The 18,303-nt window shown below is 41.8% G+C and overlaps 1 protein-coding gene across 1 annotated transcript in view; it reads right to left on the bottom strand.

Moving 5' to 3' along the window:
- Positions 1 to 1,977: 1,977 nt before the first annotated feature.
- The window catches only part of ANKRD13C (ankyrin repeat domain 13C), a 31,911-nt gene continuing 15,585 nt past the window's right edge, over positions 1,978 to 18,303 (bottom strand). Inside the window, exons 4-13 of the mRNA XM_075759110.1 lie at positions 18,114 to 18,199; positions 16,668 to 16,713; positions 14,906 to 14,972; positions 13,416 to 13,560; positions 12,511 to 12,642; positions 11,422 to 11,583; positions 10,583 to 10,662; positions 8,388 to 8,486; positions 7,706 to 7,806; positions 1,978 to 6,526 (exon numbers count right to left, since the gene is read on the bottom strand). Of these exons, the coding sequence (XP_075615225.1) occupies positions 6,396 to 6,526; positions 7,706 to 7,806; positions 8,388 to 8,486; positions 10,583 to 10,662; positions 11,422 to 11,583; positions 12,511 to 12,642; positions 13,416 to 13,560; positions 14,906 to 14,972; positions 16,668 to 16,713; positions 18,114 to 18,199 (1,049 nt within the window). The 3' untranslated portion in view covers positions 1,978 to 6,395. The remainder of the gene's footprint in view (positions 6,527 to 7,705; positions 7,807 to 8,387; positions 8,487 to 10,582; positions 10,663 to 11,421; positions 11,584 to 12,510; positions 12,643 to 13,415; positions 13,561 to 14,905; positions 14,973 to 16,667; positions 16,714 to 18,113; positions 18,200 to 18,303) is intronic.

Genomic DNA, 18,303 nt, shown 5'->3' with positions numbered 1-18,303 from the left:
CCTCCCTGTTTTAAAAGGACGTAACGCCTCCACCTCTTCAAAACTGCAAGTGCCGTGCCGAGCTGATCAGCTGCCGCTTCAGCTCTAGGTATGTACGTTACACTAAAGAAAATTATTTTACTTTGGGAGGAATGAAGGGAACAGGATTAAATGGGAATCAAGAGGTATTATGGGACAAGTTCTTTTACAAAGAAATAGTATTTGTGAAAATTTTTTGTATTTTCATTGCAATGTGAACATTCACCTCTGCAGGGTGTAGTGGAGGACGAGCAGAAACAGGAGGCAGTGAGTGCTTTGTGCACAGCAGCTAGGCTGTTACTGTCAGCTAAAACCCAACTGCTTTAAACGCGTAAGTTTTAGAATGAAACTACAGGTGGTGCTTGAAGTTCTTGAGTCTAATGAGCCAAACCACCTTCCCTTTGAACCATCCTTTTGCCAGGAAGAGCGGAACTTGTCACTTGGGTGGGCAGAGTCATTTTTAGAGTTCGTAGCAGTGTAAATCTTGACCAGGTATTCTGAGCCTGTCACGGGTACAGAGGTGTATGTCAGCCAGACGGGCTTTTGTTTCTAGGGGAGAGAGAGATTTCCTGTAGTAAAATAAAAATAGGCACAGACAAGGTGCGTGATGTCTTCATGGACCTGCCTTGGTGGTTGTCATCAGGATATTTCTATGTGCAGCACAAGAGCATAAACTGATTTGTAGTACTGAGGTGAACCTCCCCGTGGTGGCAAAAGTTCCCATGCTGCAATGAAGGACCAAGTCAGGGCATCGAGCTCGAGGCAGATCACGGGCCACACATAATGAAACGGTGGTGGTTCTAGTTTATTTTACATAATGAAATGGTGGTGGTTCTAGTTTATTTTACATAATGAAATGGTGGTGGTTCTAGTTTATTTTACTACAACCCAAGGGTGTGCGTGCCGTTAACTGCCTTCCTCTGGCTGCCCTTCCCCACCAGCGCTGCGTGAACCCGTGCGAGAGGTTCCTCTCCTGTGTGTACGTACACCACCTTGCACGGACACGGCACTGAGCCAGAACAACTCCATTTTAGTCATTTGAGGTTGGTTTGCTAATTAGGGAGCTTAGGGTCCCCTGCCTCTTCAGGGGAGGCCTTGGAGTCAGCTCTGGAGTGGTTTACTCCTGATGCAGTGGCAGCTGCTCCTGGCCTGGGGCGTTCCTGCAGGTGGCTTTAACCAGCAGCCGTACCTGGCAGCAGTTCTTCCCCAGCAGCCAGGGGAATCCTTCTTCAGGAGGTGCCAGCAAGAAGCATCTTCACAGAGATCAGCCTGGTGCCTCCCTGGCACGCGTTGTCATGCTCATGTTAAAAGAGTTCACCCAGGCTTGTAGCTGCCCACGGTATTTAGTGGTGGGATGTAGCAACATAAAGGCTACAACTGCTCAGTTTACTGAAATCTTAGTTTTTAACTGGTGATGTTTTGCGCCCTTTCTGTAACGCCACATGTGAGGTCTCCTTATCTTTATAAATATGCGATTTTTAAAGTTAGCAAACCCTTAACTGCAGAGGGATGCCCTGATCTCTGCTCTGCAAGCTCAACACCTCATGTCACTTGTCCTATCTTGTCGCTTAAATGAGTACATTCCTGATTTAGGAGATGATAAAACTTCTGCTCAGCAAACTGAAGAGGTCCCCTTCCCTCCCGCCCAGGGAGCCCGTTCCGCACTGCTGGCTCCTCAGCCCCCGGGGGCTGCTCTCCACGTCCTTCCCCCACCCCGTTCCACTGGCTACTGGAGTCCAATCAACTGGGGGGTTTACAGAGGGCGAAGAACAGTCTATGAGGAAAATGCAGGCGTTCGTTTGTTTAAAAATGAGCGGTGAACTCATTTGATGTCCTTGCAGAGTGGAGCAGTAGGAACTCGTCCCCTCCCGTGGATCCCCGCTCAGAGCTGCGGGGCTGCAGCAGATAAAGATCCTGAAAAGGACAGGAGCGAACGCTGGCTTGCCACGTGTTGAACAGTTTCAGAATCAAACAGCGTATTTTGGTTTTTATTCTAACAAATGATACAACCAAAAATTACTATCAATCAGTGAAGGTAAGTTAAAAACATGGACCAGACAACCAGTAAATGCAAAAAGTGACATTGTTTCCATCATAATTACAAATTGTAAGGAAAATAAATGTGAAACTGCAGCATTACAGGAAATTTGTTAATACAGATTAAATAATGCAGTTATCTTTGCATGAATTACAAATCAAGAACAAATACATTTAAAAAAACAGACAGTTGCTTTGAATATGAACTTAACAAGGTGGGTTTCCAGCACAAATATATCCGGAGTTTTTCGTAACAAATCGTTTCAATACGTAACTCAAGAATTGCAGTAAAGTGAGTACAGTGACTGGAACAGCAGCTCCTCAAAAGGAAAAAGAAAACGCATTCCCTTTGCCACAAATTAAAGCAATATTTTGGAAGACCAGTAAGACAGTTTGGTTAAGAAACAACCCTAGGAATTCCTTTGCAACAATTTCTTATTTCAGTTTACCAAAATTAATGGCTGTCTTTTAATACTTTGTCATACAAAACCCTCACGGCCATCAGAAACAAGAAGGGGTGAGCTCAGAGAGCAGCAACGCCCTGAACGGAGCTGCGGCCTCTCCCCCAGCCCGGGGCCGACGGTTCCTCCTGCCCCCCGCTCCGCTTCCCCTCGGCGAGCACCACCGCGTCCACCCGCACGGCGAGGCCGGCCCCGCGCCAGCTCCCTTCGTCACCCCGCTTGCGTTAACCAGGAACCGCTCCACCTCGGCTGGGCTGCCCGCAAAGGCCGTTTAGCCGCCCAGCCGTCCTTACATCTCCTTGCAACGGAAGTCCCTGCGCGCGCACGAGTCCCATCAACGAGTTAGAGCTACACGCTGCTTGCTGCGCAGCACCGACGAGACCACCTCTGTACAACCGCTCGCTCTACGGGGGGGGCCGAACCTTCCCTTAACGCCCAACGCGGCCTTAAGGAAAAAAGCAGGGAAAACCCAAAAACGACTCTGCTAGATCAACCCCGCTAGAAAAAAACTGTTTCCCAAAGCTCTGAACGGGAGATCACGAGGGGTGAAGGGCCCCGGCGCCCACAGCACGGCTGCGCACCACGGTCCCTCTGTACTCAAAACATTTCTCCCATGCACAGCGCGGGCGCAGCTGCTGCGCCGACACCTCCGTACCGACGCGGCGCACCTCGCGTCAGGACAACGCAAACACCCTCGCAAGCAAAACAAGTTACAGCGGATAAAACAGGACTATCGGTGCGGACAGTCACCAGGACAGCACGGCCCCGGCGCAGCAGCCAGGAGCACGCTCCGCGCCTGTGGATTGCTACAGTTGTGCCAGGACGCGAGTCCCCAACGTAGGCTCAGCCTAACGGCCCTCTCGCTAACGAGGATTCCTGCGGCTCGCAGCGTATCCATCAGGAAACCACGCCCCAAGCGTCCCCATGGTTTAGGTTTCACAACGCATCACTAGGAATGTTTCAGACAGAAAACACATCACCAAAAGTTGGAAGGAAATGTACCGAGGAAGAGTTCACCCAGTCGGACTGCAGGAGGCTGTCACAGGAATCCGGCAACAGTGGCTGAACTGGAAAGGACGATCTGGTTGGAGTCAGATCGGTCAGCTCCATCGTGAGAAGTAGCAGGGTTTGTTCACCATAAGAATGTAAAACGACTACAGTCAGCCAAACCTGTGTCCACTGCTCTCTGCTGACACTCCGAATGAGAACAAGCCTCAATATAGCAACCCACTATAAAAAGCTTCTGCAAATCTTAAAATGTATCAAAGTTAGTTGTGTAATCATGAAGGTTAAAAACCCCACAAAATCCGCAGCCCGAGTCCATGGAAATGACAGAGAACGTTTCCGCAAACCGCAGCAGCCCTGGCGCCCGACCCCTCGGCCACCAGCAGCCGCCGCGGGCTGTTCTACAGGCAGGGCTGGGCAGAACCCTCCCGGCCCTGCGAGGCGACGCCAGCCTTGCTGCTTCTCTTCGCAGTCTGGAGCCCAGCCCGTCGCAGGGCTGTACTGCCCAAACCACGCCGCTCCGGCTCCGCGTGCTCCTTCCTACGTCAGCAAGCTCTGCGACGGGAACTTGGAATAACCAAAACAGCAAATACGAAACACGGTTCTTTCCCTGCCGCACTGAGCCAAAGGATTTCTAACATTCGCCTCGTGGAGAAAGGTTCTTCTGCATTTGCCGAGATTGCCAAGCCGCTCGGCACCCCTGCACGGCGCCTGCGCTCACTGCAGTTTCCCGCCCGGCACGAGCCGAACCAGCAGCACACAAAACATTCTACCTGCAACGGGCACCTGCAGAGGCGGGCGACAGGAGAAATCCGGGCTTGGCCCCAGGCCCTCAGCACCGAGAGCGTAATTCAGTCCCCAGGCACGTTCCACCCTGGTCTCTCACGGGAGGGATCTCGGCTGTTTCTGAGGAGCAGCATGAGGTGGGTGTCAATTTATATCGGCGATGTAAAACACTTGAGGAATTCATAATTACTTGGAAGAACAAGTTCTATCATTCCTACCGAATGTTCGACATCTGCTACTGATACAGTACTTCAAAAGTAACGACAGTGCTACATTTCCCTTTGCTTTTTCCCCCTACCGTTTTATTTTCGTCTGATTTGAATTAGTAACTCCAGTGTATCGATCGCAGTCTGCAAAGTAAATGCTACTCACCTGTCAAAGCCGCAGGTTTGTAGCGATGCTGGAGGAGGATCAACCTCAACTCCCTACTCCCAGTTCGTACTTTGCCGATAGCGATTCCCTGGGACTCTGCTTACAGAGTGGATACTGCACGTCTCTGGAGCAGCCTTGGGGTTTTACAGATGGGTTCCAGAAGCCTGGAAAGACCGTCTGCTTCAGACTCGTGTTTCCACGTTCTGTCGCTGTGCCTGACACGTCAGCTCGTATTGCCTTGTGATAAGCCATCTCCAGTTATCACCTGCACGGTTAGTTAGGGTGGTTACCTTTACTAAGCATTGATGGTACTCTTTATTATAAAGTTTGATACTTAACTCTATTGATTTCCAGAAAAAGTTTTAACTACAGTGCACAAAGAATATAATTTTGAAAATATTTACATTTTGGTACAATTACACCACAGCACTTTAATCTAAATTTCTTAATACAAACAAATAGCACCATTAGCCTTTTGCACAAGTTCTTTCTAACAAACCAAAAAGCTGGATTATTGTCAAATTAGGAGACTGGAACCACGTGGAATGAGAAGCAGCTCAAGAAGCCAGAGTACTGAAACGCCTACCTACTCAAAATATTAAGAGGAAGGAAATTAATCTGGAAACATCTAAGCATTTGCAAATAAAAATCTTCCAATGTGAGCTCTATTCAATGTGCACTACAATTAAACTAACTTCAAGAGGAACTTTTTCTTATACGAAGATTTAATGCTTGAGCTTACTGTTCTCGTAACTCTTTATACGCATCCCACATTTTCAAGCGGCTGCTGAATACAAATACAAGATAACCCAGTTGATGCTCAACCGTTATGGAGCAAGTCTCCTAAGTGAATGTGAAAAAAGGAGAAAAAAGTGCCAATTTCTAGCTAATGAACCTCCGAGCACGTTAATCAACACAGCACCACGGGCACAGCAGGGACTTCCAAGCCACCAGGCTGAAGAGCTGTTAAGCGCAGAGCCGATGAAAGGAAGATGAACAAACAGCTCCGTGGAGAAACGGCCGGTTCAGAGACGCGGGCAGCACCACCATGGACTGCACTAAGGTGCGACAGGAGGGACCTGATTCCCTGCAGAGCGAATGCTGTTTCTGAAGTGCAGTGCGGTACGAAAATGCAATGAATGGTTCCCATTTGGTTCATTCAGCTACAGAAAATGCATTCCTTCTAATATACGTTCAACTAACATTCAAATTACTGAACTATACATAATGATACATAGTTTACAATTCATGAAAACGAAGCCTGAAAGAATATAATGCGGTCATCTTAAGTACGGTGGGATGTTTTATAGGGTGAATTTCCAGCTAAGACATTTCAATTTTTACGCTAATGGTCCAAGAGTGCTTTTTTTGTATCACCAAGAAATGTAAAAAATTTAAAAACGCACGATAGTCCTCACAGCTGTTAAGTATTCTCAGGGTCATCGAGGTGTCAGGCTACCATTTGCAGTACTGGATGTATAAAAGTGTGAACGACACACCAGGAGACTTGCTGTAAATCAGAACAAGGTTAGATGCCCATTACAGTGAGTATCAGTACATCGGCCATTTGATGCGTGTTCCCTTTTCTTCTGGATTGTTAAGTTTATCCCTTCCCTTACGACCCACTTTTCTATCTCTATCTGTGGGCTATTTGCATCCGTTTCCTTCCACTGTGGTACGCTGGTATTGTTATTCACCATTAACCTTCCAGTTTAGTTAGAGATCAGGAAAACGGCTGGGGTCCTCCTTGTAGTCATCAGGAATAGTGAAGATGGATTCATCAAATTCATCGTAACGGAACTCCTGAAAAGTCACAGTGGCTGTGATGGTGGGAAATACAGGAATATCTAGGTAGGAAGCAAAACGGTACAGTGAAGAGCACAGAAATACAGGCTTACCAACAATTACCTACTGTTACTTAACGATTTGTAACTTCAGACTGGCTAAAGACGTAGAAGCGAGTTTAGTATTCTATACAACGGCGATTCAAAACCATGAAAAGAGGAGGTGGTTTAAAGAAAGTTATTTCAGAATATCCTGAGATACCCTGAGCACAGAAACACCACCCAACTCAATGCACCACTCAAAACCTGTCAGTATTATTAATTCAGCGGGTTTCCTTTCTTGATGCAGACAGATGACATGGAAACCAAGGTGCTGTGAACATACAGACTATCTGCTGAAGAGAGGACATGGGCCTGCAGATGATACAAGATAGATAACCTTGCCACACGTAGGCTTCAGTTGAGCAAATCCACGTGAAAAGACGAACCTTTTTAATGTTTGCTTTAAAATAAAACCCTTTTCCTTTTTGAATTGGGGTTGAACACTTCAGAGTCATCCTCAATAAAACTGGCTTGCCCATTATGCGCGACGCAAAAATTTGATCCTCAGCAAACAGCTGTGCAAATACGACAGCAGGTAGAACATAGTCTGTTCAGAATTGTCTAGCTTCACCGCTTACTGCCCTGCAAGAAACCCTCTAACACTTAGAAAAGGTACTATTACTTTTTGGCAGTTTATGCCGTGATTATTAATTAAAGTGCTTTACATGTTTCCATTTCTTTTTGGCAGTTTATGCCGCGATTATTAATTAAAGTGCTTTATATGTTTCCATTTCTTAGAAGTGTAATAGTTTTCCATTTATTTGTAAGTGAAAAATGCATCACCAGTAATCCTGGAGGAAAAAGAAACACAAAAATGCTACAAAATACTGAACACATGACTGAGATCACCCCTTAATGCAAGGATAATTTAGCATTTCTGCATTAATTACTCTTAGAGCAAGACCCCAGCATTAGGTAAATGTAAATTCCTGACCAGGACTATGTTTACCTTTCAGCTGCAGATTTCCTGCCTAACGATACTTTCGCTAACCTAACTATGTTCTCCTGAAATCTGCAGCAACACACTCTCATGTAAGAGAGTTCTTTTCCAAAACTCAGCAGAAGTTTTGAACATATTACATGAATACGTACACACATTTTGGAAATATAAAGCCACCAGAGCTGCTGTAGTCATCTTACCTAATTTTACAGGAAAACCTGGTGGAAGCTTCATTTGAACAAATTCTCTAAGTTTGTTAAAGTGCTTGAAGGGTGCAATTACTTCTAAAACATTCAACAATCTGAAAAGGAAAAGAGATTTCATCACAAATTCTTGTTTCACAAGCCTTCCCTCTAGAAAAGATAATAATGACCCAAAGAGCAAGATTGAAAAATTACATCATGCTGATGTATCTATCTCCTTAGGGCTTTAATATCAGCATCCCCTCATTCGGTTCTTACTCATCCATACCGTATTACCATAGGCGTACAAATAAACATCAAGACATGAATTTCTTGTCCTCATTTTACACAAGGGACTGGAACAGAGTACCACACCCTCTTCTCCATGGATATAAGGAGCCTGACATGGTTTTGTGTTGGTTTAGAGAACATATCTTTGTGCTAAAACTTGTTACGGGCAAAACCGTTTTAGAATTCAGCAGAATGAGACACGTGAGTGTTGTGACAAGTTAACAGTAAACCTGGTCAGACCTCTGGTCTCTAATTTTAACAGTTTACTTGCCTAACAGCGTGACTTCATTCACAGGTTTTAAACTGCAAAATGCCCAAATCTGAAGATATGAAGAATTTTGCAGTTCATAAACACATTCAAACATTTCCTACATATAAATGATGTTCATGGCCAATAATTTTGACTTACGATTCAATTCCTAAGGGAAATTCCTGGCTCATAGCTATCGTGGCTTTAAAGGTTTTCTTGCTTTCCTTGCAGACCAGCTCTCTACCCAGATGAGGAGCTCTGTAAGGGGGAGAGGAGAAAGACCAAGTCAGTTTTTCTCTCAGCAAAACCTTGGTTTTCAAGGAAGACAGACTCAGGTTTGAAAACATCAGTAAAGAATCCCTACAATAAAGCAAACACTGCAAAAGCTGTGCATAGTAAAGATGAGTCAGTAACCCTCTTAATTTTGGTTACTACAAGCTCTGCTAAACCAGGAGACAAGACAAAAACAGTTAGGGAAATGACTTGAGAAAAACCTTCAAATAACTCCTCATAAACATCATATTCATAAACACTACAGAAAGACATGACGACTACCCAGAAATACAGACAGCTGATTTCAGATGTTCATTAAAATAGCTTATATGTGAACAAAGTATCAAGCTGAACTAGAAAGAGGTTAATTTGCTTTCAGCCTAAAATATGAAACAATCTCAGAGAACGCAGCAAAGTTACTCTACTATCACTAGCAGGCAATGCTGGCAAACGCAAGACAGAAAACTCTGTTACGGGAGAGGAATACAGAGTAAGATAAAAAATTTTTTTTCTCTTTTGCTTCATATTAGCTAGAAGCCTAGATTTCCCATTGAACTCCCTTCAGTTAATCAGATTATTAACCAGAGTGAAATCTTACATACTTACATATTTCTGCCCCAACAGTAATAGCTGTTCAAGCATAACCTATTTATTCTGCTTGAATATTGATTCCATCTCAAACACATTAAAAATTAAATTAGTTAAAAAAAACCCCAAAACAGATCCATGTGCCTTTTTAGTGAGCCTGTACTGTAATATGGAAGAGTTGTGGTCAATGGCTTGATGTCCAAGCGGAGACCAGTGATGAGTGCTGTTCCTCAGGGGTCAGTACTGGGACCGGCACTGTTTAACATCTCTGTGGCGACATGGACGGTGGGATCGAGTGCACCCTCAGCAAGTTTGCCGGCAACACCGAACTGTGTGGTGGGTCGACATGCTGGAGGGAACACCGGAGGAGGAACGCTCCGGGGACACCTTAGAGCACCTTCCAGTCCCTAAAGGGGCTACAGGAAAGCTGGAGAGGGACTGTTTATCAGGGAGTGTAGTGACAGGACAAGGGGGAATGGGTTTAAGCTGAAGGAGGGTCGATTTAGATTAGATGTTAGAAAGAAATTCTTTACTGTTAGAGTGCTGAGGCCCTGGCAGAGGTTGCCCAGAGAAGCTGTGGCTGCCCCTGGCTCCCTGGCAGTGTTCAAGGCCAGGTTGGATGGGGCTTTGGGCAACCTGGGCTAGTGGAGGGTGTCCCTGCCCATGGCAGGGGTGGGACTGGATGGGCTGGGAGGTCCCTGCCCACCCAAACCAGTCTGGGATTCTTTGATCATTATACTCCCTAGCCTATAGGCTAGTCTAGTATCTTTGGAGAAAGGACATCTATCATTGTTACTTATGTGACACACTCAGTACATTTTTTGGTCCTACATTCAACAGCTAGACAGCATGCAGTCCTAGAAAATAAACTCAACTGCTTGCATCTTCTACAAATAAAGCTTCTGTAAATTAATTTAAATTATAGCTGTTTGCTACCTAGTTACAGACCTAGAGGAGAGTATCTTGCAAAGATCTAGCCAGTAGAGGAGATCTGTATATCTCTGTATTCCAGAAGTGTGCATTTTTGCACACTGCCACTGCTACTAGAGTCTCATTAAATCATAATTTATTTTAAACATGGTGAATTGGATGATTTATTACTATCAAGTAAAGATAAATGAATTACAGCAATTAATTTGTCAAAAAATCTGCCATTAAAAAAAAAGCCAGCTTAGATGTTTGTATTCTCAAAATGTTTAAGCTTCCAGCCATAGGTATCAGGTAGACGCCCATCCAATATCTTTATCACCAGCTGATGCAATCATATCTTTACGTACACAGGTATCAGCTTCCCAGCAAGCCCACTGAAGAACGTTAAACATTTGAGACACCAAACCCAATGGTCCTCTGTCCCCAGAAAACTACAAACAAAAAGCTCCCACAAACTAGAGAACACACACACACAAAAGAAACATCTGCCCCCTCCAACCCCAAAGCATTAATAATCTAAAGGTGTCTATGGAAGTTAAGGTCAATAAACCAAAGATACTTACTTCCCATTTTCAGCAGATATGTACTCTTCCCAGGTAATGGTGTTGGGGGATGGCGGAGTGAGTGACTGCCGTCTGACAGGCTGTTCAGAAAAACATGTCTGGACTGTTTATCTTTCCTTACATTCTCTTAGAATTTTGCCATTCAAAAGATACAACTGTACTTCAATTCTACAAAGAACAGCAATGCAGTCTATCTAGTTTGCAGCTGATACTTGACTGGGTTTTTCCACCTCCTGCTCTTGCTCTCAGCCTCCATTTAGGTATTTGGCCTCAAACTGTACTTTACAAAGAAGTTGGCTGCTGTAATACATCAGTTAATCACTTAATTCAAGTGTCTGAATGGCAAGTAACAAAGCACAAGCTAATACAGAAATAAATTAATCATTTTAAAAGGCTGTATGCCTCTTCCCAGATGCTGTCTGGCTCATTCTGAATAGCTCTTAATTTCATGGTAGTAATAACAGGCTTACTCCATGTTAATGAAGCTAAAGGAAAACACAACTGGAAAGAAAAGCAGAAAGGCATTCTAAACAATAAACATTTGGTCTCAAAGAAGTTAAAGCGATTTGCCACAACCAAAACCATCATCTTTTACTAAGAGACAAATTAAGACTGAAATATCCAATATAATCACGGAAATTCCTCAATATGTGTACTAATCAGGATAATTCATTAACATATCACCATGATGATACTTGTAGGTCATATTTATTATTTTAAAATTAAGACAATCAAAATAGAATAAAAACAATTATCTATAGATTTCACTAAATGACTGGTGTGAAAGATTATTCTCCTACACAAAAATTCATATACTGTGCAGAATTACTTAAGTATACCTCAAAATTTTGTTCCATTAAGTTGCCACCTTTACTCAGGCTCTCCATGATAGCTTTATTTCGAAGAATATCCTCCTCACTGAGATGTTCTCTTCTTTTCCTTGATTCTAATACAAGTCCATTAACCAAGTAGAAATCTGCCAAAAAGTTTCCTACTCTTTCCTGCACAAAAGGAATTGGACATTAGTGACTCATAGAAGATAAAAGCATTTAAATTCCTGTATATCCAAATAATTGCACGTCAGTGCAGTAAGATGATTTCAGGATTGAGATATTGTCATTGACACAACCGACCACGCGAGCTACCCGTGGACAATCCCAGTAAGGTACATATAGCACAAACACAAGAACTCCATCAGGAACAGGTATTTCATATCAATGGAAACTTTAAGACAGAAAAGATTGTTTAAGCATTTATGAGTGGCCAGGGGAAATCTGAGTAAAATCCCTTCAACAGCCAGCTGTGGTAAGGGATGATTTACACACGTAGAATACGGATTTGGTATTCAGAAAGAAAAAAGTTCTGCAACACTAGCTCAGCCAAGAACCTGCGATGAATGGCACTACCTGAACAGATCCAGGTGAAAACAAAACCCATCAGAGCCATCACAAGACAGCAATTTCCTACTCAAAGAAACTACAACAACGGCTGTTTCCATTTTTTCACAGCTGAGAACTCGTACCGAGTAACACGGAAAGGAACACCCGAAGGAAACTACCCAGAACACTCCTGCCTTCCTGCACGTGTCTGACACAGAAGCGCGCAGAAGCCTTACCACACACCCTGGAATGAATTTCCAGAGACCATATACTCTGACAATAAAGGAATTTTTAGTGCAATCTGCTCTCCTCCCCAGCCCAATAGCTACAGTTTGTTATTTTTCTTCCAGGCCACTTTTTTCTGAAAGTGGCAGTCCGTCATATATATTCTATGTGGTCAAACTAGTGACAGCGGGGGGGTAGGGGGAAACATTTTTCCTCAGTCCTGACCGTCTTATTCTTTTACCCTTATTTCTTCCCAGCCCCATAGGGCTGTCTGAACTATCTTGTCTCCAGTAAAGCAGCCTGTGACATTTTCTTTCAGCTTACTGTTTTGTCTTCTCGAAAAAGCCATCCCGTTTGGGCACGTGTGAAGGTAATGGATTTGGTTGATAATGTTGCAGAGTAAATATCACTGCTCATCAAAATGTCAACCTCTTCTTCTGTTTCCATCTCAGATTCCTAGAAGAAAAATTCCAAAATACTGAATAGAACTTAATAATAATGATTACTTCTTCTAAAAAGAATTAAAAATTAGAAAAAAGGCAATAAAACTTTTCCTTTTGAACTTTTCCCAGAACTAGTGTTTTCTGAATTTTCAAACTGTTTTATAGAAGCTCTGTCCAAATGGCTACCAAATAGTTTAATCTTAGATATTAATGCAAATAAAGTGTCCAAGCGTGATTTATCCAGAAGCTCAGCAGCCACACACTTTCCACAAGCAAAGATCCATATGCTTAAGTGACTGGTGAATAAAGCTGTAATTAAAAGCGTGACTCAATACCAGGGATCCAATGAGTCATACCCTTGCGCTGCCAACAGCTACGCTGGCCACAGAGTGACTAAACGGATGCAAAGCAGTGGCCAGCAAGGCTGAAAACCCACCTGAGGACACCTACATTAAGCCGACCAGAAAGATTAAAAGAAGCATGTGTCATAACTTAGAACATATTTGCCTACTCAGAATGATAAAAGATTTTTCCAAGAGATTCACATTCTAGCTTTTTCCTCACTTAGAAGCCTGTATTCAAAAGCACTGTTTTTCATAACAAAATGTTATGCCATTATCAGCTTCAGTTACAACAACTGAACAAAAAAATCCTTTGGTTTGCATTTCTTTGAAGCTTGTTTGGGTCTTTTTGAGAGGCACATTTTGTTTAATAACATAAGTCAGACTTCTGAAGTGAAGTAAAAGTTTGAGGTATTTCACTCCCTACATTCACGCAGACCTTTACCTCATGATGTATTCGCTGGTAAACTTTTTGTTCATTGTCTAAAACTACAAAAGATTCAGAGGGTGCGGCATCACCATTAAAAATGAAGCTTAAATCCCCTCGTTGGCACTTCATGTCGGTAAAGTCTATGAGAGTTGTGTCCAGCCTGTGAAAATATACCAATTACTTTAAAAGAAGTTACCCATAAACACTCCAATACACTCGTTTGCAAGCATAAGCTTTTTTTTTTTTTTTTAACCACAACCACCCACGCGAAGGCTTAAGTTTGTAAGTGAAGCCTGGATGCAGAAATAACAAAAATTGCTAGTAACAATTATTAAGTTTCACATTGTAACATCTCTACCTTAATAAATGCATTCTGAACTATTCTTACACTAATTTCATAGGAAAAGGTAAGGTTTTCTTCAGAAAACTGTATTTCAAAACTGCCAGCATGAGGAAGGGACAGAATTTACACAGCCAGTCTGTGCTACGCATTGAGAAATACAACTACTCCCTGTGATCAGCATCCTGCTCTACAAGAAGCAGCCGCTGATTTGAGTAACAGTATTAGGACATGACCCAAATTATGAAGAGGGCTAAGAGACAGACTGATTTTTTTTTATATCTGACTTATTTTAGTTGCTAGTTCTATTTTTTCCCCTCACCAACACAAAAGAAATGCTTTTGCTGACCTGAATAACTAGAAGATGGAGCCAAGGACAAAGATCTCTCTAACAATTCATATCCATTATAGCTAGAATATTTACTACTTTAACAAATATGGTTAAAGAACCTGAATTTAGTGACCACTTCAGATCTAAGAGGGGTTGCTTAATACTCATCATATATTGGCCTCTGAATTCAAAAAAGAATCTGTAGCTATTTCCACTCAGTGCCAGTCTCGTAACTCCCAGTCTCGTATGAGCAGAACACACAGAAATGAGAAGGGAAAAAACAGTCTCGGACTCAAATTTGACCTAAAAAGTCAGTTCACACACCTATGCTAACAGCTTTAATAGAACAAAATTGTTTACAGATTGAATCTTCTGAATCATATTCTTGACTTTTTGTTTTAAACTTTGGAACCTAAAGAAAAAGACAGCAAAGACATTTGAATCCAAAACCCCAAACTAAACCAGTTAAAGAGCTGAGCGTGGAAAGACTCCTGGAACCATTCTAGTGAGTTTGTTAATTTGTCACATTAAGCATTTTAAAAAGAGAACCTATGCCACTATTTTTTACTACATAGACTGGAGCAGTAACACTCCTCCACAAAGCCCTGAAAGCTCATTTGTTTGAAATTGTGTTAAAAATACCAAATTCCTATTTTTCAATTATTCATTGTCGTGACCAGTAGACCACTTCTTGGCTCTAAAGACCCAGGTACAAACATAATGCTGTTTCACAAACGTTTGCAGACTCCTCAGCGGTTTCTTTCAGACCATGCTGGAATCCAGCATTTTCCTATTTGTGGCTTAGGTTACACACTCTGTAAAATCAGAACTTACCTGATATTTATACCTTGTTTGTGTATTTTACATGCATCAGAAGGCAGAATTCGGGAAAGTAAAGGCACTAAAGGAAGGGAGAGAATGCAATTAGGACATGAGGTTCCTCTGCAAAGTATTTCTATTGACACTGTACACCAGTTTGAATCTCAGTGTATTTAATATAACTACAGCATACCCATTTTCCATCATAATCTCAATATAAATACAACTGACTGATACCAGGGTTATTTCTACTCAATAACTGCAAAACTGATTTGTAATTGCACAGACTACTTTCAGCATCAGGACATAATTTTAAATGTCCTCAGCCACAGCTGATTTATAAATCATTTACAAATTCTAATAACTCATCTCCTAGCTGTTGGAAATTTTAATTCTATGATTTGATAGTTTACTTATATATCATACCAACTGAACGTCTAGCTGCAATTAAAGCAGAACACCCACAAGCAGAAAAAAATTAAATCTAATGTACTCTTGCTGAAAACCTCAGACAAACATTAAACCACCAGTGGAACTGAGAGTCACTGTAGTATTACGAGATGGATACATGAGACTGCAGCTGTCATTCTAAAAAGGACCATTTACTTTATAGCAATAAAACCGACTCCACACGGTGGCATTTCAACGCTTCCTTCTGAACTAACAAAGAATTAGGACCACCTGGACAACATAATTAGCCTAGAGGACCAACAAGTGAGCCAGAGGCACTGCCCAGAGCATCTATTTCCCTTCAAGAAAGAGAATATATGGAAAAAACTAAATAATGTAAACTGAAGCATGGTGAGACTCCTGGAGAAGAGGACCCCTAAAAGTTGACTTTCCCTCTGGCGTCACTTTTTCTGTGCGATGTCTGACTGTCACCATCATACCCTGCAAGTCAGGCCGCAGCCTAATCACTAAGCAATGGCTGATCTTACTCCGCGCCTGGCTCCACTCCCTTTTTTGTGCTGACTCTTCCATGAAGACCTCCACTCATTAAACATGCAGCACACAGTAGGCCACTGAGAAAAATGAGGTGTTTGTTCTGTCTGCTCAACGTCTGATGGCAGCCTGGCTGCTCATTCCTCCTCGCACTACTGGCACAGACATATAAAGCAGTAAGTACTTCGGCTATGCCCATATGAAAGTATATAAAATTACTAACTTCAATTTCAGCCAGTAACAGAAGGTATCACACTTCAAGATTTCTACATTATTCAGACATGTTTATCTTTGTTAATACATTTTTGCTAATTTATTTAGATTTTTCTTCTACAGATAAGAGGAGGTGGAAATGGAGAAAGCACTAAACGTTACACAGTCACATAAAGGAAACACTGAGGTGAAGCTAGGGTTTGAGGAATCTACCACATAGTTGCACTTAACCTGACAGTCACATTCAGAGTACAGGCTGAAATTCAGGAAATGAAATGCCCCAAGTCCAGTTACTCACCAACTTGTTCAAACCACTGCTCTATGGTGACGCCAACTGACCAGAGACATTTTAATATTTTATGTTTCTAATAATCAATTTCTTAAAGTAAACAACGGCTTGTTCTCCCCCGTATTGTGTAATTAGATTACAGAATAGAATTCAGCTCAAAATAAGATAATTCAGCAAAAAAGTTGTCTGTCCTTTCTTTAGAACGTCAATCTTGAGAACTGGATTGTGAACTTTCCAACATGCAAACCAGAAGAAAACTTAAGCTTGAGAGAACAAACATGCTTAAGACCGATTATATTATCTCCCTATGAAAAGGAATATGCAATTGCTTACCCCAACTTTGAAAATCCCAGTGAAGCTCTAGATAGAAGTCACCTAGCTGAGATGAAAAGAATATATTAACATGCTTTTTAGTCTAAACGACAACTGTAAAATTTGCTGAAAGATAGGTAGAAGTTGTGTTTTGCTGAACAAAAAACGTCATCTCTAATGTTCGTATTTTGAATTGCTACTGAACTTAAACATTTCTGAAGCTTTAACTAGAGTAGAATCAATAACGACAAAATTATGTAACACATATGAACTACCCATTTTTAATGATTTTTTGGAAACAATAATTTACAATCCACAGCTTAATAGCTGTGTAAAAGATTTATTGTAAATGTGTGTTTTAAAAAAAAAAAAAAGATCTATGGAGCACTTTGCTTGCTTTGAATGACCACATCCAATCATATGGAACTATACGTTCAGACTTAAATTAATGAGCCGGGTTTCAGCTAGCGGTATTCACTCACACTGATTTCAATTTATCTTCTGGAAATATGCTTAAGTACATATATAAAAATTCCTCTACCTCCATAAACATATGCCATCCAACTCCTTTAAATCATATGCAAAGTAAAAGCAAAATAAGGGGTGACTTCATTAAAATTAGCACGTCAGTAAGACACTGACATAGCCAAACACCTCCACTCCACGTAGGAAGAAAAATACACAACTCTAAGCCAGGTCTTGCACCAGCAGGAATAAGGAACAGCAGAGCAGTTTGAGTACGGCTGTGTCTGCTCGCACTCACACAAAAATGGAAAGCTTTTCATTCTCCAGACAGCAGGGTTTTCTTGAATCAATGAGAAACGTAGGAACATTGGTAGAGCATATTCATAGAGTCTATCACCAACACAGTTTAGCTCAACTTTTCACCTCTATGGTTTAATTAACGTAAGATAAATGGCTGGTTTTCTACAAACCCGTTCATATTTTACCACATAAGAGCAGGAGACGCTCACCCCACCTAAAGGGAAATAACCACCTATGTTTTATAACCTCAGTTTTAGCACACTAGCAGCAGTTTGAAACTGAGCTTTTCTTCCTGGTTTCCCTAAACTGAGGAAGGTTTTACTATGCTCAAGAAGAAATGGCTGCTGCATGGAGATGGAGAATTAAACCAAAAATCTCTTTCATTACTAAGCAAGAAAAGAAAGTGTCATTCATGACTGGTGACCAAACAAAACCAGCAAAATATTCACCAAAACAAAAGACTTAAGAAAGTCTTAAAAATCTAATGAAATAAATACAGATTTAAAATACATTCTTTAACTCTTAGATTGCAAAGATGACTAGCAGGGCTGTCTTATATAAAGCTTTCTATTTGAATTCCTAGAAGCTGAGAAGGAACTATTATCTTAAAAATGCACATAATTCTGTGACCCCTTAAAATGGACACTGTAACCCAAGACTGCTATTAAGAGCAAAAGAAATTTGTAAAAGTAAATAACTTACCTCTTTCAGGGCTTTTAATAATCGAGGTCGCTTTTCTTCAACACTTTCCCTGGACTGCTGTTTAAGCTTCCTTAGGAGTGCTGTAACTAAACAGGAATTAACTATAAAGTAAATCCATTCCATTTGTTTGCTAATTACAGGTTAGCGTCATTATTTGAAGCCTTAAAGAAAACACAATGCAAATGTAACA

Source organism: Balearica regulorum, chromosome 8, assembly GCF_011004875.1.
Source record: "Balearica regulorum gibbericeps isolate bBalReg1 chromosome 8, bBalReg1.pri, whole genome shotgun sequence".
Classification (NCBI taxonomy): Eukaryota; Metazoa; Chordata; class Aves; order Gruiformes; family Gruidae; genus Balearica; species Balearica regulorum.
This window is presented reverse-complemented; position numbering and strand designations above follow the sequence as displayed.